At 37.5% G+C, this 11606-nt stretch overlaps 1 protein-coding gene across 4 annotated transcripts in view; it reads left to right on the top strand.

The window, feature by feature from the left end:
- LOC128684911 (uncharacterized) overlaps positions 1-8679 on the top strand; it is a 31390-nt gene extending 22711 nt beyond the window's left edge. For all 4 annotated transcript variants that reach the window (XM_053771261.2, XM_053771263.2, XM_053771260.2 and 1 more), the window contains 2 exons: positions 2901-3060; positions 4373-8679. In XM_053771261.2, the coding sequence (XP_053627236.1) occupies positions 2901-3060; positions 4373-4410 (198 nt within the window). In that variant the 3' untranslated portion in view covers positions 4411-8679. The remainder of the gene's footprint in view (positions 1-2900; positions 3061-4372) is intronic.
- Positions 8680-11606: the final 2927 nt, after the last annotated feature.

The following is an 11606-nucleotide window of genomic DNA, read 5'->3' on the forward strand; positions in this document are numbered from 1 at the left end:
TATTGTATATGGATTATGAGTGAATTTTTATATTTTTTCCTCATTTGCTTTTATTTTTATTTTTTATTTTCAACAAGTCGGCCGTCTCCCACCTAGGCAGGGTGACCCAAAAAGAAAGAAAATCCCCAAAACAAAAATGCTTTCATCATCATTCAACACTTTCACCTCACTCATACATAATCACTGTTTTTGCAGAGATGCTCAGAACACAACAGTTTAGAAGCATATGTAAAGATACAATATAAAAAGTGACCTGAAATAATATAAAATAAACCATATAGAATATAATATCAGGGCCACAATTATATATATATACCGTCCTATTACACGTCCCTCCAAACTGCCAATATCCCGAACCCCTCCTTTAGAGTGCAGGCATTGTACTTCCCATTTCCAGAACTCAAGTCCGGCTATGTAAAAATAACCGGTTTCCCTGAATCTTTTCACTAAATATTACCCTGCTCACACTCCAACAGCTCGTCAGGTCCAAAAAACCATTCGTCTCCATTTACATACTTCTATCTAACATGCTCATGCATGCTTGCTGGAAGTCCAAGCCCCTTGCTCACAAAACCTCCTTTACCCCCTCCCTCCAACCTTTTTGAGGACGACCCCTACCCCGCCTTCCTTCCCCTACAGATTTATATGCTCTCCATGTCATTCTACTTTGATGCATTCTGTCTAAATGACCAAACCACCTCAACAACCCTTCTTCAGCCCTCTGACTAACACTGTTATTAACTCCACACCTTCTCCTAATTTCCACACTTTGAATTGTCTGCATAATATTTACACCACACATTGCCCTTAGACAGGACATCTCCGCTACCTCCAACCGCCTGCTCGCTGCAGCATTTACAACCCAAGCTTCACACCCATATAAGAGTGTTGGTACCACTATACTTTCATACATTCCCTTCTTTGCCTCCACTGATAACGTTTTTTGTCTCCACATATATTTGCTTTTCAACCTAAATAAAAAAAAATGTGAAATTTGAAGTCAGAATAAAATTTGTGTTTTCCATGTCATTCCTTAAACTGTGGGAGATCCCAGAAATGAATGATGCTGTGTGTGTAACGAAATTTGGGAAAATAATGAAATATTTTTTAATACCATTTTAAAGAGTTTATTTTTCTAAGAATAAAACAAAAAAATTAAATCTGATAAAGTGGAGACGAATGGTATTTGGGACCTGATGAGCTGTTGGAGTGTGAGCAGGGTAATATTTAGTGAAGGGATTCAGGGAAACTGGTTATTTTTATATAGTCAGACTTGAGTCCTGGAAATGGGAAGTACAATGTTGCCTGCACTTTAAAGGAGGGGTTTGGGATATTGGCAGTTTGGAGGGATATGTTGTGTATCTTCATATGTATATGCTTCTAAACTGTTGTATTCTGAGCACCTCTGCAAAAACAGTGATTATGTATGAGTGAGGTGAAAGTGTTGAATGATGATGAAAGTATTTTCTTTTTGGGTGGGTCACCCTGCCTCGGTAGGAGATGGCCGACTTGTTAAAAAAAAAAAAAAAGCTAATTAATTATGGAATGTCAAAGTTGGCAGAAAAAGTCACTCATCTCCAGCATCAGCATAAATGCACACAGCAGTATTTTTTTTCGTATTTATTTATGCCATGTTATGATAGTTTAGTAAAAACAAAATTCAAGTGTTTAAATCAAATACTGTATTTCACAGCTTATTAGGCACATTTTTTTTCAATAAATTATCTCCAAAAACCACCCTGCATCCTATAAACTGAAGGTCAGTGATGGGAACTATAAGTTTGGGTGTGGGGTGGGCTGTAGCTCTCCCAGTTAGTTCCGATGCTGAACCATTGAAACTAAAACAAGTCTTATAAGCCACGAAATATGATAATTGTTTTCTCTTATTGTTTTGAGTGCTTTTATCTTTAACACTATATACCAAGAAATCTTATGATATTTCATTTGATTCAGGATATACTCCAGGAATGTGGAAATGTGTCAAGATTTTTGTTTTCTGGAATTTTAATGGGTTAACAACACACACGCACACTATGTACTTTTTTATAAGCCCATAAAATCTGTTTGCCATCAAGACCTTTGTATAAAATATATGTATCCTATATACACAATCCCAAATAAAAATAGACTTAAAAAGATGCAGAGTGACATATCACACAAGTTTGTAGATGAATGGTTCAGAGAACCGACATGTTGATAAATTAGACGCATGTGCAACTCTTGGGTATCTTTATTGAGGAAACGTTTCGCCACACAGTGGCTTCATCAGTCCATACATAGGAGAAACTTGAAGAACAGGAGGAGAATGAGGTAATCAGTCCCTCAACCTTGAGTCGATGTGTTCAGTCCATCAATCTTGATGGACTGAACACATCGAATCAAGGTTGAGGGACTGATTACCTCATTCTCCTCCTGTTCTTCAAGTTTCTCCTACGTATGGAATGATGAAGCCACTGTGTGGCGAAACGTTTCCTCAATAAAGATACCCAAGAGTTGCACATGTGTCTAATTTATCATCACACAAGTTGTTGACATGTCCTGTAGTAGTGTAGACCTGCATGGCCCTGTAGTTATTTTCCTAGGTTTGACAAGGTGATGGGTAACCCAAACACTTGACCTGAGGTATAAAATGTTGGCTGACAAAACATTTGAAGGCACGAATATTGTATGTAAATTTACAGGAAACACCGAGAGGTCTCTAGCATAAATTCACAGGAGACACAGCTTAAACGTTAAAATGGGTTTGCTTTATGGGAATTCTCTTCATGTGCCATGGACCAGGAACAAATCTATCACATAAAGCAATGGAGATCTGTACTAGGCAAGTGGGTGTAAGTGTTATGTAAGAGCAGTATTGTATGTTACTACTATTATGCATTGATGAATAATATTTTTTCCAGAATGAAACAACATTCAAGCACATGAGAGATTTAGAGAGCTTGGAGATCGATGAATTTTATATCAGTCCTCGAGTCGACAGCATGATTGAAGCTCTCCGACTCTCTGGAGTCAAGGTGGCTGTGCTCTATCATCCTCAGGACAAAAAGAAATCACACAGTTGTAAGTAATTGAATATTTTGTGCCTCTCTTTTGTAATTCTGATGGTTGAACATGATTTTTACTTTCCTGCCATGATTCTTATGGTTGAGGACGACTTATACCTTCCTGCCATGATTCTCATTGCATTATTTTCACAGAAGAGATTAAGTCCTATATGGATGAAAACAAACCATGGACTAGAAAGGATCTGTATATGGCAAACCCTTTCATAATGTGTTGTCATTTATATTTCTGAAAATCGACACCCTATGAAAATTATGATGAGTTTTATGAAGTGAAGAACATACAGGAATAATAAATCTGTCTTGCTTCTTGCAAGACAGTGATGGAGTGAGAGATGATGAAAATGTTTCTCTTGTTTTTTTGCCTCAGGAAATGGCCAGTGTATTAAAAAATATATTTCATGCACCTCCAAATTTCCTAAACAACTTTTATATAACCTTTTCACTGCCTCTTATGTAGATCTTTGCTGTTGATGCCAGTATCATTCGTGTAGATCTGCATTTTAAACAATGCTCATCTAAATAAGCTGTGAGCAGTAAATTTTGGCCTAGACATAAGAGAATGGCTCTGTGTGGTGAGTTATCATAGTTTTAAAAAAATCCTGATCCATGCTATGCATGATGGGAAAAGCAAACCTCTGACTTTGTGTTTGGTTTAAAATAGGAACTTTGGAAGTTTTCTACAATGGTTATATGATTTTACTGGCTCCAGCTTGGTAGTGATTGATAAAATGGAAGATATACTACTGAAATAGAAATGATTTTGGTTGGTTTCAGGACTGGAAATAGCTTGAAATTGTGCTCAAAAGAGCAGAAATATTAGATTTTTGTTTCACGAATTCAAAATGGATAGCAAGTGTAATATAGGAGAGGCCTGGAGATGTGATTAATGAACAGAGGAAATGTCTTTGATGGCTGGAATGTCTACAGTGTTTATTTTGGACTCTGTTTTTAAATAGAATTTTTTTTTTAAATTTGTGTAAAATTGGCCAAATTACCGACTTCTGTGTATTTTATAGAGTAGTTCTGATAGTTGAATGGGCAGCTTCTTGTGCTCATTTGAAATATATGGCTCCTCTTTATTCATCTTTTGTTGTCCGTCATTATGGGATTTACCTGTTTATTGACCAGTGTGTGACATATCTTATTATTTCCACTCGTATATATAGTGTCACAATAATATATCAAGACTTCAGATCTTATTCACATTGATTTTACTGAAATTTTATTGCAAAGTCAATTTCTTAGTGAATGCTTTAAATCAGTAAAATGTTGCAGTTGTATTTATAAACTATTAATTTTACTTGTAGGTGTAATGAAGAAACGACAAACACTTCGAAAAATCTAGAGAATGCTAGGAGTATACTGTATTTCATCCAGATTTTTATAAGCACAGTTAAAGAAGATTGCCAGCATCCAAGATCCACAACTCTCAACCTCTATCAAAAAATATTGGAAAGATTGCTGGAACAGTGGAAGGAATCCTAAGATGTGATTAGAAGAGTTCCTGTAGGAAGTGCTTAATCAGCTAGGTTGTAATTGCTGTATGGACCTGTAGTAGCTTGACCCATCTGGCAGTTGCCAGGGAAGCTTGGCCTCAGAGTAGAGGCCACGACTAATAAAAAAAAAAAAAAAAAAAAAATTGGGTCTAGTTATGTCACAGTGGATAAGGTGTTATGTGTACAAATCATCTTTGTAATCATCAGAATATTTTTGTTTCAATTTTAAGGTTGTGATGTTCCAAGGATAATGTTCAAGTAATTGAAGTTTTTTTGTAACAGATTTTTCTTTACACACTAATCACTACATATTATGTACTTGTAAAGAGACATGCAAATACGACTTTTATTTGTATTTCCTTAACGTGCTACCAGGGTATTTATTCTGCAAATGTAAGTTACTACTACAGTAAAAATATCCTATAGATCTTGCTTTACAATGTTCTCTAATGCTTTAGTTCAGATATTTTGAGTATGTTACTGTAAACCATGGAATGGGTGGGATTTGAACCCAAGGAAGTTTCAAGACTCTTTTACCACGGGTTCAGATCTCACCCATTTCATGTTTGTTTGCAGTTGTGTTATTGCCGTTACTGTAATTGTCCAGTTAGGTTAAGCAAAATGTTTAAATGCATATATGAAAATTTTTGCAATGTTTGTTCCTTCAACCTGGTCAGGACTCCTCAGTGCAAAGGCAGTGATATTGTGTGAATGATAGCAAGTGTTGCTTGATGGTGAAAGTGTTTCTTTCTTTTTTGAGTCACCCTGCCTCAATGGGAGACGGCTGACGTGCTAAAAAAAAAAAAAATGAAAAATTGCCAGTAATTGTCTTAGAAAATTTGGCCTGTAAGTTGAATATTAAGATTCAATCCATCAGCATTAACTCATGATTGTACTGTACTTGCCTTGGTGTAAAAATTTGAATATTGAGAAGGGTGCAGCACACCACTACGTCTCATCACAACCAAGTCTGCTATTACTTCAAATGAAATATAATTTACCTAACTACAAAGTAGCTCCAAAGAATTGGATCTGACCTTCCTTTCCTTTAATAATAGAATCTGATTGTCTCCCATTCCCAAAAGCACTCTGTGATCTCTTTTTGGATTTTGTGTATATTTATACGTATATGCTTCTAAACTGTTGTATTCTGAGCACCTCTGTAAAAGCAGTGATAATGTGTGAATATGGTGAAAGTGTTGAATGATGATGAAAGTATTTTCTTTTTGGGGATTTTCTTTCTTTTTTGGGTCACCCTGCCTCGGTGGGAGACGACCGACTTGTTGAAAAAAAAAAAATAATAATATAAAATAAATATAAAATAAATGATAATGGGAGCCCTTTGATTGAACTTTGTATAGAAAGGGGTTTAGTTATAGGTAATACGTATTTTAAGAAAAAGAGGATAAATAGTATACAAGACATGATGTAGGGCGAAATGACAGTAGTTTGTTGGATTATGTATTGGTAGATAAAAGACTGTTAAGTAGACTTCAGGATGTACATGTTTATAGAGGGGCCACAGATTTATCAGATCACTTTCTAGTTGTAGCTACACTGAGAGTAAAAGGAAGATGGGATACAAGGAGAATAGAAGCATCAGGGAAGAGAGAGGTGAAGGTTTATAAACTAAAAGAGGAGACAGTTAGGTTAAGATATAAACAGCTATTGGAGGATAGATGGGCTAATGAGAGCATAGGCAACGGGATCGAAGAGGTATGGGGTAGGTTTAAAAATGTAGTGTTAGAGTGTTCAGCAGAAGTTTGTGGTTACAGGAAAGTGGGTGCGGGAAGGAAGAGGAACGATTGGTGGAATGATGATGTAAAGAGAGTAGTAAGGGAGAAAAAGTTAGCATATGAGAAGTTTTTACAAAGTAGAAGTGATGCAAGGAGGGAAGAGTATATGGAGAAAAAGAGAGAGGTTAAGAGAGTGGTAAAGCAATGTAAAAAGAGAGCAAATGAGAGAGTGGGTGAGATGTTATCAACAAATTTTGTTGAAAATAAGAAAAAGTTTTGGAGTGAGATTAACAAGTTAAGGAAGCCTAGAGAACAAATGGATTTGTCAGTTAAAAATAGGAGAGGAGAGTTATTAAATGGAGAGTTAGAGGTATTGGGAAGATGGAGGGAATATTTTGAGGAATTGTTAAATGTTGATGAAGATAGGGAAGCTGTGATTTCGTGTATAGGGCAAGGAGGAATAACATCTTGTAGGAGTGAGGAAGAGCCAGTTGTGAGTGTGGGGGAAGTTCGTGAGGCAGTAGGTAAAATGAAAGGGGGTAAGGCAGCCGGGATTGATGGGATAAAGGTAGAAATGTTAACCCTTTGACTGTCGAAGGGCCCAATCCTGAAGTTGCTCCTGGTGTCGCAAAATATTCGAAAAAAAAAAAATTATTTTTTCTTATGAAATGATAGAGAATCTTTTCCCGATTGTAAAGACACCAAAAAAACGAAATTTGATGGAAAACTGACGGAATTACGCTCTCGCGAAGTTAGCGACTTCGGCGATATTTAAAAATCGGCAATTTCGCCCACTTTGAGCCCTATTTTCGGCTAATTCCGTTATTCCAGTCAACCAAACTCATAACTATTTCTTCAGAACTCTATTTTTTCTATCGATTGAGCACAAGAAACTGCCCATTTACCGATTTCAACTACCCAATAACATGGTCAGAAATTTGCAATTTGGCCAATTTCACGAAAATTAAAAAATACGACAATTTCAAAATAAGGTCCAGAATGAACAATGCAGACATTCCTGGCTCTAAAATAAGATTTTCTTTGTTCATCAGTCATGTCTCCAGGTCCCTGTGATATTACTCTTGCTTTTTATTTTGAAATTTTATTCAAACAAAAAATAGAAGATTTACTGTTATGCAGACTACTGCAATACTGTAATAATTGTAAAAATTACATCAACCCATTCATGACTGCGTATTAGAATGGCTATTTGGACATTTATTGGACAATGACATCATTTGTTTACTTTTGAACATCGGCAAAAATCAAACATTTCCTGTACTTTGTGCTCCATTTCCAGGTTCTTTTTATAGGAAAATTAATCAAAATCACCTCCATTTCTATAATATAGTTTCCATTCTATCAAATGAGACCATGAAAACGAGAATACAACCACAAATACTATACGAAAATAGACCACAAAGTCGGCATTTTAATTAAAAAAAACGGTCGGAGTTTTTTTTTTCTCATTATGCACTGCGTGCTCCAGGATTTTTTTTATGTGGTGCACACTGACCACACAGACCCATTCTCTCACATGTGGGCCTACTAGCTTTCTCCTGCCTGATTTGAAGCCGCTAGAATTTATGAGTATATATACGTCAAACACGGTACCTCACAAACGTATATATACGGCCGCGACAGTCAAAGGGTTAAAAGCAGGTGGGGATATAGTTTTGGAGTGGTTGGTGCAATTATTTAATAAATGTATGGAAGAGGGTAAGGTACCTAGGGATTGGCAGAGAGCATGCATAGTTCCTTTGTATAAAGGTAAAGGGGACAAAAGAGAGTGCAAAAATTATAGGGGGATAAGTCTGTTGAGTATACCTGGTAAAGTGTATGGTAGAGTTATTATTGAAAGAATTAAGAGTAAGACGGAGAATAGGATAGCAGATGAACAAGGAGGCTTTAGGAAAGGTAGGGGGTGTGTGGACCAGGTGTTTACAGTGAAACATATAAGTGAACAGTATTTAGATAAGGCTAAAGAGGTCTTTGTGGCATTTATGGATTTGGAAAAGGCGTATGGCAGGGTGGATAGGGGGGCAATGTGGCAGATGCTGCAGGTGTATGGTGTAGGAGGTAGGTTACTGAAAGCAGTGAAGAGTTTTTACGAGGATAGTGAGGCTCAAGTTAGAGTATATAGGAAAGAGGGAAATTATTTCCCAGTAAAAGTAGGCCTTAGACAAGGATGTGTGATGTCACCGTGGTTGTTTAATATATTTATAGATGGGGTTGTAAGAAAAGTAAATGTGAGGGTCTTGGCAAGAGGCATGGAGTTAAAAGATAAAGAATCACACACAAAGTGGGAGTTGTCACAGTTGCTCTTTGCTGATGACATGTGCTCTTGGGAGATTCTGAAGAGAAGTTGCAGAGATTGGTGGATGAATTTGGTAGGGTATGCAAAAGAAGAAAATTAAAAGTGAATACAGGAAAGAGTAAGGTTATGAGGATAACAAAAAGATTAGGTGATGAAAGATTGGATATCAGATTGGAGGGAGAGAGTATGGAGGAGGTGAATGTATTCAGATATTTGGGAGTGGACGTGTCAGCGGATGGGTCTATGAAAGATGAGGTGAATCATAGAATTGATGAGGGGAAAAGGGTGAGTGGTGCACTTAGGAGTCTGTGGAGACAAAGAACTTTGTCCATGGAGGCAAAGAGGGAAATGTATGAGAGTATAGTTTTACCAACGCTCTTGGTTTAGAAAGACACGTAAGCAAACACTATAACATATTTATTAGAAAACGTTTCGGTCCTGGGACCTTGATCAAGGTGATCAAGGTCCCAGGACCGAAACGTTTTCTAATAAATATGTTATAGTGTTTGCTTACGTGTCTTTCTAAACCAACTTGTCGGTATTTATTACCAAGGTTTATACCACCAACGCTCTTATATGGGTGTGAAGCATGGGTGATGAATGTTGCAGCGAGGAGAAGGCTGGAGGCAGTGGAGATGTCATGTCTGAGGGCAATGTGTGGTGTGAATATAATGCAGAGAATTCGTAGTTTGGAAGTTAGGAGGAGGTGCAGGATTACCAAAACTGTTGTCCAGAGGGCTGAGGAAGGGTTGTTGAGGTGGTTCGGACATGTAGAGAGAATGGAGCGAAACAGAATGACTTCAAGAGTGTATCAGTCTGTAGTGGAAGGAAGGCGGGGTAGGGGTCGGCCTAGGAAAGGTTGGAGGGAGGGGGTAGAGGAGGTTTTGCGTGCGAGGGGCTTGGACTTCCAGCAGGCATGCGTGAGCGTGTTTGATAGGAGTGAATGGAGACAAATGGTTTTTAATACTTGACGTGCTGTTGGAGTGTGAGCAAAGTAACATTTATGAAGGGGTTCAGGGAAACCGGCAGGCCAGACTTGAGTCCTGGAGATGGGAAGTACAGTGCCTGCACTCTGAAGGAGGGGTGTTAATGTTGCAGTTTAAAAACTGTAGTGTAAAGCACCCTTCTGGCAAGACAGTGATGGAGTGAATGATGGTGAAAGTTTTTCTTTTTCGGGCCACCCTGCCTTGGTGGGAATCGGCCAGTGTGATAATAATAATAAATATTTCACCTACCTGACTGTAATATGTTCTGTGCTGCCTATATTCTCCAGTTAGGATTTATTAAGACTTGAAAATACCTGCTGTTCAGGCTATGTATTGAATAAATGGTTACATTTACCACTTTTGTGTCTATGTTACATTCTTAAGGGGTGTGTGATGATCCAAAAATTAGGAGCTTTCCTGCCCTTCTTGGATTAAAGCTAATTAATTAATTTTTATTGTCCAGGGACTGTATGACTCTTACCCCTCAAAGGGTAAGAGCCTTGATCTAAGGAAATGGACATTCTTCCATTTCCTTAAATTGAATCTGAAATGCTCCTATTTCCCAGTTGCTATATGACCCCCAATAGGTTTAGCTCTTTCCCCTGATTAAAATAATAAAAATGTATGACAACAAGAATTTAGTACCGGAATAAAACAATGAATAAACCTTTAAATTTTCCACTAAAACTTATTTGGTCAAATTTATAATAACATTTGAATACAGTTCTTACAGATTTTTTAATCAACTGGTTTTTTTTTTTTATTGCAACATTATGTAATGTAAGAGTATTTCAGATAAATAATGCAACCTAGATCTTAAGAGATAGATTGAAGGCTTACCAACAACCTCAGTGAGCTGAAATTTCTATGAATTAAGCCATGAATTGTGAGTGACTTCCTGGGGAGGAGGATCAGAGGACCTCAGTGGAAATATAAACATAAGAAAGAACACTGCACAGGCCTACTGGCCATACTAGGTAAGTCCAAGTCACAACCATCTACACCCACTCATGTGGTTATGTAACTTATCTTTAAAGCTACATGAGGTTTTCACTTCAATGATACTACTTGGGAGCTTGTTCCACTCGCCTATAACTCAGTTACCAAACCAGTGGTTTCCTATATTTTTTCTAAATCTAATTTTTTCCAACTTGAACCTATTGTTGCGAGTTCTGTCTTGGTTACATATTTTTAGCTTGTTATTTATATGCCCTTCATTTATTCGTGACTTCCATTTATACACCTCAGTCATATTCACTCTAACTCAATGCCTTTCCAGAGAGTGCAGATTTGATGCCCTCAGTCTGTCCTTGGAAATATAAACACATATGCAGTATAATGTGATCCTTTATTGACTACGTTTCACCCACACAGTGGGCTTTTTCAAGTCACAAACAGATCTACCTGGGGTGGAAGGGACGTGAGTATTTATAGTCAGGTTCAGAATGCTGAGGTCAGGTGGAGAATGCTGCATCTGATGATGTAACGAGTGGGGTTATAGAGTCTAAAACCTTGGGTAGCTTGGAAATGAGATTGGATAAGTTTGTGAGCAGACCTTCTACAGTGTTCTTCCATTCCTGTGTTCTTATGTGGGATAGCGATGAAGAAGTTTCTTGGCAAGTGGTTCAGCTATGTTATAGAAGCCACTATTCTGGTTGAAGTTGTCGGATATAGAAATAAGTGAATTACGGTAATTCACACAACCACTTGATAAACTACAGAAACTCAAGACTTATCGCCACTGAAGACAACACTCAATACCGAAGAATCCTGGAATCATCACTTATTTCTATATCCGACAACTTCAACCAGAATAGTGGCTTCTATAACATAGCTGAACCACTTGCCAAGAAACTTCTTCATCGCTATCCCACATAAGAACAAAGGAATGGAAGAACACTGTAGAAGGTCTGCTCACAAACTTATCCAATCTCATTTCCAAGCTACCCAAGATTTTGGACTCTATAACCCCACTCGGTACATCATCAGATGCAGCATTCTCCACC

Source organism: Cherax quadricarinatus, chromosome 5 (assembly GCF_038502225.1).
Source record: "Cherax quadricarinatus isolate ZL_2023a chromosome 5, ASM3850222v1, whole genome shotgun sequence".
Lineage (NCBI taxonomy): Eukaryota > Metazoa > Arthropoda > Malacostraca > Decapoda > Parastacidae > Cherax > Cherax quadricarinatus.